The 19,060-nt window shown below is 42.2% G+C and overlaps 1 protein-coding gene across 1 annotated transcript in view; it reads left to right on the forward strand.

The window, feature by feature from the left end:
- DNAJB6 (DnaJ heat shock protein family (Hsp40) member B6) overlaps nucleotides 1-19,060 on the forward strand; it is a 64,501-nt gene that overhangs the window by 19,260 nt on the left and 26,181 nt on the right. The window contains exons 2-8 of the mRNA XM_072153965.1: nucleotides 2,852-2,931; nucleotides 3,541-3,650; nucleotides 3,876-3,938; nucleotides 4,046-4,156; nucleotides 5,892-6,020; nucleotides 6,826-6,970; nucleotides 12,847-12,917. Of these exons, the coding sequence (XP_072010066.1) occupies nucleotides 2,867-2,931; nucleotides 3,541-3,650; nucleotides 3,876-3,938; nucleotides 4,046-4,156; nucleotides 5,892-6,020; nucleotides 6,826-6,970; nucleotides 12,847-12,917 (694 nt within the window). The 5' untranslated portion in view covers nucleotides 2,852-2,866. The remainder of the gene's footprint in view (nucleotides 1-2,851; nucleotides 2,932-3,540; nucleotides 3,651-3,875; nucleotides 3,939-4,045; nucleotides 4,157-5,891; nucleotides 6,021-6,825; nucleotides 6,971-12,846; nucleotides 12,918-19,060) is intronic.

The raw sequence follows: 19,060 nt of genomic DNA on the forward strand, positions 1-19,060 counted from the left end.
AAGGTTAGCATAAGCTTACACATGCACAACAAACGCAGACATCGACTTATGCCATGGTATATGTTTAACATAAAAAATGTTCTCCATAGGAAAGTGTATTGGGTTACAAGATGCTTAGTGATTGGGTATTTATAGGTCTTCTAGATGTTGTCACTGGTCTCTTCTATAGTGGTGTACTTGGTCTTGCAGGGACTGTTAAGGTTGGAAGCGCTCTGTCTTGATATGGCAGCTTTATATTCTTTTAGTTTCAAGGACTAGACTGCAAGGACCTCCACAGGTGTCCTACACGCAGGCCGAGGGGCTGATATGAGCACTTTATAGGTGCTGGCCTGAGGGCAGGGGTGCCAATGGCTTGACCACACAATTCCCTCAACTTCTTATCCTGGTAAATCCCTACAGCAGTGATTGCAAACCTTTTAGACACCGAGTGCCCAAACTACAACCAAAACCCGCATATTTTTCACAATGTGCCAATGCGACAATTTAAGCAGTAACTTATTACTCCCTAAACTTCCAGAGGTTTAAATTGTATAGGCACCTGAGGACACCAATACAGTAGAAAGAAGGAGAAGAAGTTTTGATTATCATTGTAGTTTCCTTCTAGGGTCCTGGGCTGCCTGGGACTGCAAGAGGCCTTGAGTCCTGTCTGGCGAACCCTGCCCTGGGGTGATGGCAGGGGTGCCCATATAGAGGGCTCTGAGTGCCACAGCTGTCACCCGTGCCATAGGTTCGCCACCACTGCCCTACAGGATTCTTTAAGGAACATTTCAGTTTCCTGTGGGTGCAAGATGTTCCTATGTTTAAACGTGAACATTTCTCTCCCTAAGTAGAAATTGTTATTGAATCGTCCTGTGATGTGAGAGGAAATCTCTTCATAAACAGGCGCTGCTTTTTGCTATCACTTCTCTGAAGAGCCGAGGTCTATATAAATAGCAAGTGTGGGGGTGCTGGAAGAGCTGGAATTCTCATAACATGACCTTCAACTTTCCATACACATCCCTGGTGAAGTGCGGCGAGTGCACTGCAAGGATTTGGGCAGTTGTCGTTTTGCCTTTTGTAGATTTTGATCACATCATGTTTATTTCACAATAAGGATAGGGTTTTTTAGAGCACGGCTTCCCAGCAGGCTCAGACAGCATGTGTTGTGTAATACTTACCTTAGTCAGCAGCTGAGGCCCGGTGGGTATCCCCTCCAGAGGTGCGAGGGTGGCTGGCACATCTTCCCTGTCTCATCTGTATGAGGCTGGTATGACACAGTTCTGTCACTTGTAGACACATGTTTTAACTGACATTTTTTTTTTTTTAAAGGCCTTTTATAACATTTCAGTTCCAACTTTGTTCTCTGGAGGGTTTTCAGTGCGTTGCGTTATAAAAATTTTTTAGGAATTTGCATAATTTTCTATTGATGCCCAATGAATATTTGGTCCTAGTCCGAAGTGAGTTGGGAGGGAAGGGCATTTGTGTACTGATGCCCGATACTGCTGCTTGTATCTTCTTTTTTGTTTTACCAATATGAGCGGAAGAGAAAGCACTTTTTTTTATTACATGCAACAATTGCATTTACATTTACAACAATCTGTAGCACAAGGTAGTTGCTCTTTAAAATGAAAACACAAACTTTAGTTCTCTTATAAACTTTGTACCTATCCCCTAAAATTTAGATTGCCATAATTTTCTGACTATAGGACGCTCCTTGCCATAAGCCGCACCCCAGTTTTGGTCTTACAAAAATATATATATTTTACACCAATTAAAATATCCCTGTTGGTCATCCCTTCATTTACACACACCACACAGCTATATCCATCCAGTCAGTCATTCCAGGTCCTGTTATTCTGGACACGGCTAGGAGAGGGACAGAGCAGTGAAGAAGCTCTGCTCTTAGAGATTGTGTGAAGTGCTATGCCGGTGCCTCACCCGATCTCCATTACAGCGGTATGGAGGGTCTGGCAGTGCTGCATCCTCCTGGCGATAAGATTTTTTTTTTTTTTTTGCTTAAAGTGCGTTTTATAGTCCGACTATAATGATGGCCTACTACAGGGATGGAATTATGAGTAGGTGTCAAACTACATTCCATAGCTATACTAAATGACAATTTTTGGTAAAAATATGATTAAAGAGCTGGGTATTATTTGATGTACAGGTAGTCATCCTCCTCTCGTTGGACATCTTTTTGCCTTTGCGTTGTTTGACAAGTGGATGGGGCCCAAGAGTAGGTATGCAACCAAAATTTGCCAAGTCTGTGTGCAGCAGGTGTCTGGTGTTAAAAGGGGTAGTTCCAAGTTTCATTGTTGTTTCCTATCCATGGGGTAGGGGAGAACAATCTGGTGGGGTACTGAATGCTGTGACCTCCCCCACAGTTCATAAGTATAAGGGTCCTGTTCTCGCTAATTAATGGAGTGGCCGGATGAGCATGCGCTCAGCCGCTTCTTTTAGGGTCTATACACGTGCCGGGAGTTGCCCCTTAATCTTTTGTTTAGTTGGTTCCTTTTGGTGGATAATTGTACTTGTGTTTGTACCTGTGTGTGTTGCCTGATGGATTGGCTCACATCACATGCAGCCGGTCACAGGGTGACTTCATGAACCCTGCAGCGCTGCTGTGAGCGAGGGTTTCTAAATATACCGTTCCTAGTGTCTGGCAAGTAGGAATCAGCTGACGGGGTTTGTTGTTCCCCTGTGCACCTCCCATCGCTTTCCATTTGTGTTTCTGCATACTGTTTTACATTTTGGATGATCAGCCAAATCCTGAATATGATATTCATGCATTCTGATATTTGCATTGTGATTTTTCTTCCTGGTCCATAGTTCTAGTTTTGTGTTAACTTTTGTGTGTTTTTTTTTTTTTTTACAGTTGTCTGTGTAAATCATGGTTGATTATTACCAAGTGCTGGGAGTGCAGAGGAATTCCACTCCAGAGGATATTAAGAAAGCGTAAGTAGGGCTTTATTTCGTTCAAATGGGACATCTGGGCTAAAATATTGGATACAACACCTAGTGCCCCACAGATCAGCTGTTCTCAGCATCCACAGAGAATGCAGCAGGAAGCAGACGGCTCTGAGAACTCCACTGTCTGCTTCCTGTTCAATTCCCTGTTATCAGCTGCGCAGAACAGCTGATCTGTGGGGGCACTGGGCGTTTTGGACCCCCCCACCACTGAGCTAAAAATAACTTCTGCATAGGTCATCCCTTATTTTTAGCCAGGAAAACCTCTTTACTCTATTCCACATTTAAATTGACTTGTCGTTTTTTTGTATAATGTGGACCATTTGGATCAATTTTGCTAATCTTTATCCCTAAACTTTCTCACTAAATTACACCCTCTTTTGGAGCGCCAATTAGTAGTCTCCCCCCCCCCCCCCCCCCCCCCCACTGTATTGTTGGTGCAAACCGAATCCAAGCTGGACGCGTCTCTACCATGATCTGGAGCAGTCTCTACCATGTCTAGTGTGAGATTTATGGCTGGCTGTAGATATGGAAATTGCCACGTAAGACCTTGTGAATGTAATGAATTTTTACAAGTTTTTTCCTTGTTCCTTGTAGGTACCGGAGATTAGCTCTTAAGTGGCATCCTGATAAAAATCCTGATAATAAAGATGAAGCCGAAAGGAAGTTTAAAGAAGTTGCAGAAGCTTATGAGGTCTTATCAGATGGTAAGTATTTTATTTTTTATTTTTTTTTAAGGTCTGCAAACATTTGGGTCTAACTGCATTCTTTATAAATATAATCTGCCAATGGGAGGATAATCTGCCATCAGTAACTGAAGGGGCAGAGTCAGAACTGCTCTACCACATAGTCCAGCCTCTTCTGCTACCATCTGTACATAGTCCTTTACCTTCTAGAGAGTTAATATTGTCCTTTTTGTTTCTTTTTTTAAGCCAAGAAAAGGGATATCTATGACAAATTTGGCAAAGAAGGCTTAGCAGGTGGTGGAGGTGGTGGTAAGTGCTGTGTCCATCTTTACTATGTTTTTAATGACCTGTATGAAGAAACTTGTTGGCAAGGGCTTTTTTTCTACTTCAATTTACAATGTAAATTTTCCCTTTAGGTGGAAGTCACTATGACCATCCATTTGAGTTTGGCTTCACATTCAGGAGCCCAGATGATGTCTTCAGGGAATTCTTTGGAGGAAGAGATCCATTTTCATTTGACTTTTTTGGTAAAGTATACATTTGGCATTCTTTTGTGATGGTAAATGTACAGAACTTGTGGTTTTAGAAAGACCAGCAGAGGGCTGAATTTTATGCTTCAATCATTATATTTTTTCATAATATTTCCATTACAAGCTTCCATGTCTTGGTGGCATATCACATCCTGTATTAACAAATATGTCTGCATGTGGCCTTAAACAGTTTTGTGGACCAAAAATGTTGATGTCCTTTGCATAGCATTTGTTCTTAAAGGGGTATTCCCATGAAGGCAAATGTCTTAAATGTAATAACAAAATAACTAATTCTCTAATTTAATATTAATTAACAAAAATACAGCATTTCACAGCTATAAGTCCTACCTGCCTCAATCAGTTCCGGTGTACACAATTTCAGTTGCCCCTAGACGACCCTGTAACGTCTGACTTTGGGGTCGGCAGCCATCTTGCCTGAGACTTCACGGAGCTTCTCTTTCTGCTTCCTGCGCTCTAGCCCCACCCTCCTACAGTGCAGGGCGGAGCTCACAGACGCATAGATTGACATCCTGTCTGCAGCAGCATGAAAAGTACTACAAGCTACAGACAAGTTATTTATCTGCGAGGCACGGCAGACCTAGCGTGTTGTGGAATAGCAGAGATGTACGAGAGCTGATCGTGTCATTATGTGCAATAGGCATCTAATAGATCTCATAATCTCTACTCTGATCTGTCTCGACCCTTTCTATGTTTCAGATACTAGTAAAATGCTCAGAAGGCAGATGAAAGTGTATATAAACCTGTACCCTAATAATTTGACCACATTGTCAGCTCACAGCACTATTGGAATCATGAAGTGTCTGCTTAGAGTCCCCGCCCACACCATGGAATTTTACGCTGACTAGCCTAGGGTGTGATCGGAGCTAAAACAGCAATAAAGCTGAGTAAAATTGTGAAGTAAAGGGTTAAACGGATCTTTATTATGTTAACATTACTAGGTGATTGAAATTTTTGCGAATTTTCTTTCTTGGGAAAACAACTTTAATATCTCCTTGGTGGGAGTTGAAAAGCTTGCACCCCTATATCTCCGGTTGGACATACCAGGTTACTGCAGAATTTGGTCTCTTTATTTGGTTTGACCACTACACATTGAGAACAGCAGATCTGTGTTGTAATATGGACATATCTTAATGTAGAGGCTCAATCACTGATTCCGGGCTAATTTTTTTTTTTTTTTTTTTTATAGCCCTCACGGTTGCTGAGATATCAGACCCAGTATCTGACCATTGTAATCCTATTCATTATCAGAGAGAAGCAGCTGGAGCAATAGAGAAGAGGGCATGCCTTATGATCTTCTCTGACACTGAAGATTATCATAACACATACGCCACTGCTCCTCTTCTGACAGTAGACAGGATTATAATGGTCAGATACTGGGACTGATATCTCAGCAATCGTGGGGGTTAGATAAAAAAAGTGCAAAGTGCCCCATAATCTGTGTAGGAGCCTTTACATTATGGTGCATCAACATATGTGTGAGGCATGGGAAAGGTCATCTTTAAGGCTCTGTACTTAAGACATAGTTATCAAGCATCCTATCTATCTATGTATATCTTCTGTTTGTGTGCTTTTTGTGTTTTATAGAGACTGTATATGGTTTAATTTGGTTATTATAAACACAGGTTAGGAAATGTACGTCCAGGCTGTTCATACTGAGTGTACAATATTTTTTACTAACTACTTATTAATTTTACTTTTATCTCCCTTGTAGAGGACCCGTTTGATGACTTCTTTGGTAATAGAAGAGGCCATAGACCAAATCGTAGGCCTCAAGGCTCTTTCTTCTCAGCTTTTGGAGGTTTTCCTAGTTTTGGTCCGAGCTTTTCTTCTTTCGATCCAGGTATTTTTTTTATTTTCTTGCCCTTTTGCATGGTGCATACAGTGGCTTTCTCCCTCCTTCTCCCCCCTTCTCCCTTCATTTTGTATGTTTACAGGCCTGCAATTGTATTTTGGCTGTCACTTGTCCCTAGTAACACCCTTTTCCCTATGCACCTTAGTATTTTATAGTGGCTCTCCAGGCATTCAGAGTTGCAATGTTTTTTTGATTAGCAGAACTGGGGATATCCCATGTTTCATTTCGGTGGTTGTAGGGGCGTGCTTACAGTAATTGCTGCACGCCTCTGCCGTCCACTGGAAGTCAGCAGGACATAACATTAAGGGTGTATTCACATGATTGTATGAGCTACATATATACGTACCCCATAGGGGGCTTTGGTGTCCCGGCTTGGTACAGTGAGCACAACGAGTGCGCACCATACCGTGGCTGAAAACAAAGGAACAGCAGGCTCTATCTTTGGCCATAAGAACAGCCAAGCGGCATTATTCTCTATGGAGAGGGGAGGGGTGAGCAGCATACCTGTTGTATGCCCGTCCAGATTAGGCATTCGTCCATGTAAATGCAACCTAAATTCTGAGTCTTGCATCTGGAGGTCATGTTACCTGCTGAACCTGTATACTACACTAAAGGTATTAAATAGATACTACACTAAAGGTATTAAATAGATGGGGGTTTTATACTTACTCTGGTAACGTTTTGTATTGGTGGCCAACCCATTTAAAGTATTTAAAAGAAATTAAACAAAATGGAGAAAATGCTGCAGTTATTAAAAGTTTGTTAAACATATAACATCTTTATTCTTCCACAGGTTTTACTTCATCTTTTGGTTCCCTTGGACATGGTGGTTTCACTTCGTTCTCCTCTTCATCATTTGGTGGTTCTGGAATGGGCAACTTCAAATCTGTATCAACTTCGACCAAAATGATCAATGGCAGGAAAGTTACAACTAAGAGGTACGCTTGTGCTCTGTCGCTTATACGTTACTGATAGTTTGTGCCTTTGCATCCGACATGTCTGTGGTATAACTCCTTATACCAGGGGTTTTCCCCCCTGGCATTATTATATTACTACGTATATAACTACACGTCTGAGATTTGCCTATGAATGTCTATAGATCTGTTTGGTGTTTTGTACAAAACACAGAAAAATTGTCTTAGATCAAAACGCCTTCATCATTGAGAGAGGTTTTTTTGGCCGTTCCATTGACTTCTATGGAGGTCCATGATTTGCATGTGAGACAAGAAAATAGTGCACGCCGTAATTTTTGTACTCTGTCTGCATATCTGTAAAGAAAAAAAAAGTGTGAACAGACCCATAGAAATCAACGGGTCAGTATGCCATCCGCAAAAAACGGATAGCATATGAGCTTCAAAAACGCCTGTTTCAACGAGTCCTCATAGATCCTATACAACTCATAGATGGAATTGAGGAAGAAGCAGCAGCATCAGAAATACATGCAACGTTTTGCCGCTGCCTTTGTCGAGCAATGCTTGACAAAGGTCGAGTGTGGAAACGTTGTCCGAACAAAGAATGCTTCATTTACTGGATTACAACAGAGTGCTGGGGCTTCTTCCTTAATTGCATCTTCTTGGACCCATGCAACTGGGATCTTTCAGTTGCGGGCATCCACCACAATGTAAGCATGCCCTGATTTAGACCATTTGGATGCGGACTCAAACGTTGTTTTTCTGGACAATATAACTGAGATGGAACATTCTCTTTAACATGACCCTGTTCAGTCCCAGACTCTGAGATGGAGCTGTTTGCTCAATGAATGTTCAGCCCTAGACTTCACTAGGCTGGAGGGCTGGTCCTATGGGAGATTTGTCTAGGTGTGCACTGTGACATCATCTATTGTCAGTAGTGATGTAATGATGGGTCAGTGTTATCTATATAGAGGTCATTGTACAGGGAGGTGGATATAAGCTGTGACATCATCTATTGTCAGTAGTGATGTAATGATGGGTCAGTGTTATCTCTATAGAGGTCATTGTACAGGGAGGGGGAGGAGATGAGCTGTGACATCATCTATTGTCAGTAGTGATGTAATGATGGGTCGGTGTTGTCTATATAGATGATATTGTACAGGGAGGGGGAGGAGATAAGCTGTGACATCATCTATTGTCAGTAGTGATGTAATGATGGGTCAGTGTTATCTATATAGAGGTCATTGTACAGGGAGGTTAAGTTAAGCTGTTGACGGTGGTGAGGGAAGTGTTGTTTGTTTGTTTTTCTCCAATCTTCTTCTATTGTAAGTTAGATCTTTTCCCTTTTTTTTTTTTTTTTGTCTCCTGCTGACTCATTCCCTGTAAGTTGATCTATGGCCGGGCCACAGTTGAGCTGGCTTTAAAGAGGACCTGTCACCCATTAAAAAAAGCTCCTAGCGCTACCCCATGTTTAACGCTGATAAACTGCTAGCTTTATTGGAACCCTCTGATATGGCTAGCAGACACTGCCGCGCAGTACTATAGGAACGCCAGACCGTACTCAAAGGTAAGGCCTGGGCATCATGTGGCAGTCACTGCCTCCTGGTCCCGCCCCCATCCCGCCTGCTCATGAGTACGCCGGACCGCATTGAGCGCGGCAGTGTCTGCTAGCTTTATCGGAACTGCTAGGAGCTGGTTACTTTAAGAAGCAGGTCCTAGTGCCTTTTAATGGGTGACAAGTCCTCTTTAAAGTTTGCTCTGATGAGTGGAGATAAGGACTGGAGCAGGAGCCTTCTGGCAGTCTGTTGGTTTGACTAACAACCACCTATAGATTGTATGTGCACACACTATTCTACAAACAAAAGCAAGCGTTTTTAATCAAACCGACTTACAAAATATATTTTGTCATTTTTATTTCAACACCACAACTAAACAATACGTTTTCCAAGGTGGAAAATGGAAAACGATGCCTCCTTTTGCTACCTTGAGAGGCAGCCCCCTTAACACCAAGCATGACTTACAGGACGTCTAATAGCATGATGTGAGATTAAGCCAAACCAATTCATCTATTCCAGAAGAAACATTCCCAACTGTAGATAGCGCTGTTTCGCGTAGATGACTGGTTTGTCTGAGAGTCTTTTGACTAGGGTTAGGAAGTTAGACCTCTCCTTATGGAAAGTTTGCCAGTTAAGACTGCCTTATAGGCATGTGGCGACTTAAAGCATAACTGTAAAGCTGTAGTGATTTTACCAAATTACTATATGTGATTCCCCCTTTGAAAACAGAACGTGGCCTACTTTGTGCTGCTCACCCTTTTTCCCTTTTTTTTTTTTTTTCTCCCAAAGTTCTGGCATTTTCTGTTCTGATAGTGTTTGCCAATAATATTCCTCACCAGAGGGGGAAGTAGGTGGAGACTAATGTCTGTCAGTCTTTGCCCTCAGGCTGAGGCCAGTTAGCTTGCCCACAGATCCCATGATGCCTTGTGTAATTTCGCATTAAATCCATATAGTTTCCCACAAGTAAATCCACTGCGCAGTGCACATACAGGTTGTATATGGTGACAGCCTGGCAGCTCCCATCACATGGAGGAGCAGTTACATGCAGTCTATAGCCTGTGATGTGAGCACTGAGGATTAGTAGCTTATCTGGAAAGAGCTAATAGTGCCGAGGACAAGGTGGGGGAAAGTGAGCAGAGACAGAGAAACTTCTGAAGAATTGGACTGGGATGGAGTGATTGATGGGGGAACAGGGAGATCTTTTACCTCACTATTCTGTGCAGGAGACATCTCAATTTATTGCTTTACACATTTCCAGCTCTGCTGCATTCACTGAAAAATGACCTCTTCCCCTGTGAGCAGGGAGCAGCAGCTCCTCCCCTCCCAGGAAACCGACAGAAACAAAGTGTAAACAACATAGGGATTCATAAGGCTTATCAGCACATGGAGAGGAGGCAGCCATTGCAGCAATAAGGTACCCTGAGGGGGATAGCAAAGAAGCTACGAAATATAGGTAAATAATGATAATAGGCAAATTTGTTTTAGATCCCAAAAACTATTGATTTGTGAAAAATAAATAAATACTTTACAGTTACTCTTTAAAGCTAAACATATATGTCCTTAAATGGTTTGTTACAAAGTTTGATCATCAACCTCTGTTCAAAGGTTAGGGGATAATCTCATCTGATGAAGCGCTGTGCTCTGCAGTTTCTGGCACTCCAAGCCCACTTGCCCATGAGTGAATGCAGCCAGGGCAAATCGCTTTGTAAAACATCTGATATAGCTGATACACACCCTTGAAACATGTGCTTTTATCAGTCTTGGTGTACTATGCAATCTAACCTAAACAACTGACCTAGGTTGTTACGAGGTGTAGGTTTTCTATTGCAGCCCTGGGCAGAAGCGATATAGACCTGTGTGGAACACTGAACCCCCCAGTCAAGAAGTACCTATGGGTGCATTTGTGTCACAAATCTCAATTGACAATGTTCCCTTTTAAAGAGAATCTGTCAGCATATAAAGCCATAGTAATCCAGCTCTTTTGCTGTGGGCGGGTCTTCCAGCCTGAAGAGTTTTCTGCTCTCTGCTGCTCCACAGCCCCTCCCCTCTGCTACATGTAGGAGCCTATCAGGATTTTGGTTGGAGATTTACAGCCGCCTCTGAGGAGAAGGGAGGGGCTATGGAGCAGTTGAGTAGAGAGAAGCAAGCTCTTCAGGCTGACACACATGCTTAGAGCAATTTGGAGGAGCTGAAAACCTAAATTAAAAGGGCTTTTCCACCAAACAAGTTAGGCCCTATCCACAGCCGCGCATTTCTGTTCTGCTCCAGGGACATCTCCTTTATAAGTACACATTTCAAAGTCCTACTACTTAATACACACAGATATGGTGGTTACACAGGTCTCCTGGGTCCATACCTGGAATCTTCTGCAAATCTACATAATTAAACACTTATGGACAGAACGCCTCTAAAGCAAACCTCCAGTCTTTACTGTTGCAAAAGTTCAGCAATGGTCGTATTCAGCTATTCTCCTGTTACCGGAGGTCTACGATCTGATCTAATCATTTTTGATTTTGCACAGATGGCATATATGGCAACAAATCTATGGAAGCAAAACTGCAGGCGTGGTCAAAAGAAACTTCACAAACTAATGACGAGACCCAATAATAATAAAATCTTTCCATAGGGCAATCATATTCTGCAATTTTTTTTTTTTTACTTCTGACAGGACAATCCCTTTAACAATGTGAAAAAATAAATCCTCAGTTTGTGATTTCAGGCTCCGTATGTTTGAGTATTACACACGGAGATCCTTGTTGAATGTTTTCTAGATCTGTAAGAATCTTGTATGTGTCTGTGTTAGGTGTTTTGTTTTTCCCTCACCATGGAAACCCCCTGTTGAGGCTTTTTCCTGGAAACCTTTATCCTTGGTGAGGACATGGGAAATCTACCATCAAAATACAGTATCCCACTGTGTGAGATTGCATAAGGCAGAGGGATGGTCCAAATTGAAGTAGATCACAATATTTTTAAGTCTTCATTACTGTAGGTCTCAATAGTCTTAGATTCTCCATTCAGAATTTGATTTGGCTGCCCCCCTCCCCCCTTCTTGTGATTGATTGAGGGTTGTACTACTGGGAACCCAACTAAATACCTTGTGGATAAGAGAATTTTTAAAACTTGGGACAAGCCCTTTAAGAGCAATGGGGGAACCTGGGACGAGGGTCTTGGAATACAAAATCAAAGCTTAGTATGAAGCGCTGGTTGCTATTTTACTAAAGTTTATAAGTTGTGTGACTGCATCAGGTTTTGTGCAGATTTTCCATATGATGATCTGAGTACACTGCATCTATTTTTCACTTGAATACACAGATCAAAGTTAATGTTGCGCTCGCTTGGTCTACTAGAGACCAGACTTATATTTGCTACATTCCCTCTGCATTTGAATGGCCATATGTGTAAGGCTACATGTACACGGCCACCATTGAGGTCTATTGGGCATGCAGCGTGAGGTAAGGAGCAGGAATAGGACCTGCTCTAAATTTTGTGATGTGGCTCCTTTCCTCTAGATATGGGAGTGGTGAGTGCGTCACATGACCACAGTGGGCTGCAATCTTTCATCCTTTTTGTTCTATGCACATGGCCCAAAACTAGCTGTTGGCCTGGTTATGAATGCTAGAGGATCTTAGAAGCTGCTCAGAACATAACACACGCTAAACTCTAGAGCTGTGATGGCTAACCAGTGGCACTCAGAGCCCTTTCTGTGGGCACTCAGGCCATCACCAGAGATGACTCCAGGTATCTTCCTGCAGTCCCAGACAGCCCAGGACTTGCTGTGCACAGAGGTATTTTAAATTGACAGCTCTACTTGGGACTATTTTCTGCTTTATTGGTGTCCTCTGGGCGCTGGTATCAATGAAAACTTTGACAGAGAAGGGAGTATAAATCACAAATTACATTTCTGTGTTGGCACTTTGCGATAAATAAGCGGGTCTTTGTTGTAGTTTGGGCACTCGGTCTCTAAAAGGTTTGCCATCACTGCTCTAGAGTAATAGCATAGCATGTACCTTATATACTCGAGTATAAGCCTAGTTTTTCAGCACAAAAGTTGTGCTCAAAAACCCTAACTCGGCTTATACTCGAGTCAACTAAAAAAAATAGACAAAACTCACCTTTCTGACGTGACCCGTAGGTCCTCTTCTGTCTGAGACTCGAGTCAATAGGTTTTCCCAGTTTTTTGTGTTGAAATTAGGGGTCTCGGCTTATACTCGGATCGGCTTATACTCGAGTATATACGGTATTTTTACTATTGCTATTCAACATCCGTCTAGTAAAACTTGCCCTTGACATCAGAAAAATGTGATATTTTGGTGCATATATACCAATCTCCCGGCTTCTGTCTTGCAGGATTGTTGAGAATGGCCAGGAACGCGTTGAAGTCGAAGAAGACGGTCAGTTAAAGTCCCTAACAATAAATGGTAAGGAGCAGCTGCTACGCTTGGATAACAAGTAAATTCAACGCGCTCATGTGTCAGAAATATTAACCTAAACAAGCACCATTTGTGGATGATCAGGAGCATTTTTTTGAAGAAATCTAAAGAACTTGTCTGTACGTATTCTAAGGCATAACTAAAAGAAGCTCGTGGAGAGTTTCTGGTGTTTGTCATAGACTCAGTTCAAATTTGGGACCACGCTCATAGGACCATACAGTTATTTTGTTTTTTAAATATTGTTTCTGTTCTTTGTCTTAATATCGTACGTTTCTGTCTGTATGCACTTTCAAGCGTTTACCTTTAAATTGCCGGTAAGGGGGGTGGGTGGGGGGGTCACGTTAGCATACCGCTTTATAGACCTCTCTGGAAGCAGAAGGGTTAAATGAGAAGTGAGCCGTGATATTTCATTAGTGGTTGAACGCAACGTTCACTAACCGCATGATTCGTTTTACTCATTTTGTTAAAAAAAAAAAAATGTGAACCAATTGTTAGCTGTCTCCGAAACCTGCAATTAATCCAACTTCCCCCAGCAAAAGTTTTCTGTACGGACTTTTTCATCTCCTTACACTAGAGAATGGTAAATGACGATGGATATCCAGTTTGTGTATTTCCAGGTTTGTTTTCTATCTCTGCATGAGTGCCAGCAGCCTGGTACTGTCCTGTAACTGCGCCAGGCAACAGACAACACCTTTTTTTTTATTTTGTCATTTGCTAAAAGTTGGATTTGAATAAATGCTAATGTTTGTAGTGCATTCTTTTATTCCTGGTGCTTGTAGCCTTCTTGTGTCTGTGGGTAATTTCCGTCACGCTCACTACAGATTCTGCTTTTCGCACAGCGAGGCAGCCACATCTACCTCCCTCACTTCAGCATTGTGAATGATACAAGGGAATTTCTTCCAAAAAAAGGAATTCCTGGCTGCACTCTTTACCACTTGCTTTTGCTTCTCTTCTGTAAATTTCTAAATGACAAACTACTCCGGACCACAAAATGGAGAAATCTTGTTTGCAATACAATAAGGATAGATAAGTGCCTAAAACACGGGGAACTCGCATATCATGAGAGCAGACGTCCAGATTACTCTGTGAATGGAGCATGATTCATGTGTGCACGAACTCTCTGCTGTCCCTCCGGAAATGGCTCAACTCTAAATGTAGAAAGTCAAAACGGGGAGAGGGGGCCCTGAACAATGGTTATGTATATAAATAAACAATGCTACACATTTGGCTCAACTCTAATGATGGGATATACTATATAGTCTTCAAGGGTGGTGGTGTTATACAGGGACCCCTTAGGCCTATGTTGCCACATTGCTCAGTGGTAGTGAGACATGGAATAGAAATCCGGCACACACCAAATATACCGGAACTTGAGGAACCAAGGATTCTTTATTTTCGCAATACATTTCGGTGTCCTTTCCCCAGGCGCCCCCCACCCCCACCCCCCCCAAGTGGAGATGACTCGGATATTTCCATTTGGTGGTTCCTTACACTTAACTGGAGCAAGAAATGCACACACTTGATCACTAATGCCATTCACTTGGGTAACACTGGACTCCCCTTCTCAATATGTGGGACCCCTACCGAGCAGGCACTTGTCACCTATGCTGCCAATGACACATTGCAATATTGGGGAAAACCCTTTTTACTAAAAACACATTACAGTTAAGGCGCTGTTCACATCAGAGTTTAGTCTTCTGCCGGATTTAAATGTTAGGAATGGTGGCTGACTTAGAAGTCGGATGTTTGCCACTGAAGAGACGTAATACTGTACAGATATGTCCCCTACCATTACACAAAGATGTGTACAGGGGCTTATCATCTTTTGTATAGACCAATTGGAGGCCAAAAAGATTAAAGATACTTTTTTTTTTTTTTTTTTCTGTATGTAAGTGCAGGGCTCAAAACTGGTGTGAACAGTGTCTGACATGTGTATGGTAACATTCTCACTAACATCACTGGCTCTGTAGATTACATTATGCTTTTGGAAATTAATTGCAAGCAAGATTTCTCTTGTGGTACGACTATTTCTTTTAGCACTTGACTTTATAGCCGTCTAGTCACAACACTAATACAACTTACATTAAAGTACTCAAGAAACCCGTAATAGATCTACTGATATGATCAAAAATGAAACTTATTAATATTATCTAATGATTACACTGGAAATTCATAGGTTATAGTTATACTGGTTTCTTAAGGCACAAATGGAGTGGAACGTTATACAGGAACAGTAAACACAGAAAATATTGAGTTCCCCTTTTACATGTAATTGAAATAAAGAATACTATCTCCTGGCTGGAACCCGCTTACCACCCCGCCTACACACACCTACCCCGATTTGTATTGGGGTCCCATATATTTCTTGTTTACCAGGTTTAGTGTTCCTTTAAGTCCCTAAAACAGGATCTTCTCATACACTCATATTTTCCAAAGTGAATGCAGTGTATACACATGGAACAGAAAGCAGGAGTATTACCCGGCATGCAATATACCGGTATATACATCCACCTTTGTGTCCATTATTCTCTCATTATACACTGCTCTGTTTGGATTTTTATTGATTCAGTATGTGAAGTCAATAGGAAATGGAGTTCTTTATTGTCTATGGTTTGCCACCTGCATGGTTTATTGCACTGGTTTTACACAAAGCACAATTATTATTTCTCACATCTAATTTTTGTGTTGATTTATTAATGAAATGGAACCTAGTACCACTTCTCCAACTCTTTGCATCCATTAATTGGTGCTCTTCCTGTCACTAGCGCCGGACAAGTTTGTGATGGAACTTCTATTCAGCAATTGGGTGCCAAAACCTATGTGCTGAGTTAGCAACTACTGTTGTTTGGACAGTGCCAGGCTCCTGCCTAGCACCACTTGTCTTATGGGTCTGAGTCTAATTATTAAATTGGGTTCCAAAATTGGCACTAATTGTTTCAGAAACATGGGAACCGGAGAAAATCTTACAACTGCACCTCAATTGGAGCAACCCCCTAGTAAAGGATTCTAGGAGTTTGGAGTTGTTGGAGAAAGGTTCTCTTATGCTTGGTTACACACAAAAGCAACAACTTTACACTACTTTAATAATAATACTTTAAACTATGGTTTAAAGGAAGTTTTACATCAAAATCCAGCTGCATAAACCAGTGACACTAAGGCCCGTTCCCCACTTGCGAGTGTGATGCGATGAACTCGCATCACACTCGCAACGCAAGCTGCCGGGAACGCACGGCCTGAACGCTGCACCGCGGGAGTGAACTCAGCATGTCAGTTCACTCCCGCGGTGCAGCGTTCAGGCCGTGCGTTCCCGGCAGCTTGCGTTGCGAGTGTGATGCGAGTTCATCGCATCACACTCGCAAGTGGGGAAGGGGCCTTATAGATGCAGGCACTGTCGCTGTGGGGGAGGGGGTATTACTAAAGGCCTTCTGGGCTGTAGCACAGACTATTATACTCTCACTCCCCCACCTACAAAATGATGTAATCTCCGCAGTGGAAAAGGGAAGTTCTTTTGTACAGTGTAATAGCCTGTGAAGCTACAGCCCAGAGCCCTTCTTGCTCATTAGGATAACTTTAAAAGTTGATTTTCGAAGGAGGCCAAGACTAACAAATATAAGAATATAAGCAGTCACAGTGCCTGGATCTATTAGTAGGTGTCCATGGTTTATATGTTCTTGATTTTGATATTAGATTTCCTTTGGGAACCAAATATTCAAACTCGTTCCCCATGCAAGTTATGGAAACCTACTGATTTAATGTGCTCATGGGCATATCTTTTATATCATAGGGGATTCCTGATGCCGTACCCAACACGGATACTATATTATGGGTGTGAAGGGAACAGCAGAAATAATATCTTTTGGTTTTATTTAGCTGAAATTTTTACCATAACACAGTGTTGATTTTAGGATGGCATTTTTACTGTACTTGTATATCCACCCACGACATGGCTGCTGACATACCCGTGAGAGCTTAAATGGAGTGTCCCTCTGCTTTCTATAACCCACCTTGCTAAGTCAGTAACCTTGAGCCACTTCTGGCTAACTACACTTATCCAGCATCTAGATGGGTCCCTTAGTCCACTTGCATGGTCACTGATTACACATGCTTGACTATCGCTCTGCTCACTTCTATGAGAATGATGCATTGTTCTTGTAGTGGAATGGAATGCTGGTCATGCCAGTTATGCCATCATTCACACATGATATTTGGACATTGTCCAAATAGACCCCCACCAATCCTCTCAAATAAGCAGAATATTGGTAGTGTTGCTACCTTTAAATATTAGGCAAAATACACCTACTGGCATAGCAAATGCTTCTAATCTGCCCCCACTCCCTGCATACACAGCTGGGGCAAGAGTGGATGACCAGATTGAGGGGTATATGTAATACTAACCTCTGTAGTTTTACTACACCTTTTCTGCTTATTGTTTCTAACATGATGAATCAGTACAGGTAACACTAAGCCCCGGAAAGTTTGTCCTTGCACTTCATGTTTCTGCGCCTTTTTCCTCCCGTTATGAGGAAGCTTCAACAAATGCTCCGGGGGTTGAGTAGAGCAGTTACATCCTGGTTCTCTTCATTACTCCTGTTCTTATTCGTGGCTCTTTCACTATTTTTGTAGCCATGGACTGGCTGCTTGTGATAAATTTCACAATTTTTTTTTTTTTTTTTTTTTTAAGCAAAACTTAATTCACCAGCCTCAGACCTTAAGCCACAAATAGAAAAGTGAGGCAAGTGGCACACAACCATGGTCGTCCCATGAGGAATGGATTGCGCCCCGGCTGGATTTTAGGGACTGACCACAGTGCCGAGGACGTGATTACGAGCTTCATAGTGATATGTGATGTAAGGAGTCCCATCCTCTGCATTGCGGCCAGTCTGTGGGATCCAGCCGAAGAACACGTTTCACTCCAACTTGTCCATTCCTCAACTTCTGTGATGTCTGCTGCGCAGGAGAGTCTGGGAAATTGGATTAGTTTTAGGTGGGTTAGGTGAACCCACCAAAATGGGTAGATTTAGCCAGTTCTCCTCTAGTGGAGGTCTTAATGAGGTCATGATTGCGGTTGAGCTGCAGTACCTGACACAACCCATAGACTGGTGGCACCTCAAACCCCTTAGATGTCACATTGTGGTTGCTATAGACTGTGGTCATTACCAAGGTGTTCATCATTGGGATCAACCTCTGATTATTGCAGCTTATGGTTGCTACTAATCGTAGCCATTTTGATTACTATAAACTTTGCACATTTTTAGCCTGTAATTTTATAACCTGTACGTCCCATGTGGAGCCAACCTTCTAGGCAGACGACTGGAGCCTCCGGTCAGACCTGACAATGCATCGTCAATGTCTGTCATCAGACAATTCCTTCATAAAACTTAATGGATGGCTATAAAAATGAAGGTATTGGCTTGTTTTTTTTTTTAACCTTTTATCTGTATCTGACTTATTTTCCTTTCCTTTTTGAACTCTTAATGATTACCCACTTTATACTGAGACTGAGATCTGCTACTGCAAGTAAGCCACAGGTCAGCACTCCTACATCTGTGCTGTGTGTCCCGTCTACTATGACTAAATGGTACTTGTAACTTTAGGGCTGGGATATGTCACTTGGGTCAAGTGTCCCATTCCCTCTGTTAATGCCTTTGCACCTATAGAAACAATAGGGCCGGCCTGTTTGAAAACAGCAAGAACAATCCTATTATCTTTTTACCTTTTCTCTTTTTTTTTTTACTTGTATGTTGACGCTAACCTGGTTATTGTGTTATTTTCCCCTTTTTCTCATAAATGATGTGGTAAGGGAGTTGCTGCTCTTCCAGTCTATCCTGCCTATAACCCTACATGCATAAGTACTCGTGCTTTACCAAGACGAAAACAAGGGCTGCTTGGTCTGTCTTCTGCTTGGGTGTCATCAGTACGTGAGGTCCAGTAACCCACTGATGACTATAGAAAAGATTGACCAAGCTGCAAACACCGATAGGAATAGGACCTGCTTTTGTGTTTAGGGAAGCCAATTCACACGTAGGCCCACGCAAAGGACGTCCTTGTGGGTTGGCGCATAGAAATGAGTTAGTCCCTGTGCGATCTGTTGAGTCAATTGAGCGTGGGGTGGGCTGGATCCTATTGTATCC

Source organism: Engystomops pustulosus, chromosome 5 (assembly GCF_040894005.1).
Source record: "Engystomops pustulosus chromosome 5, aEngPut4.maternal, whole genome shotgun sequence".
Taxonomy (NCBI): domain Eukaryota; kingdom Metazoa; phylum Chordata; class Amphibia; order Anura; family Leptodactylidae; genus Engystomops; species Engystomops pustulosus.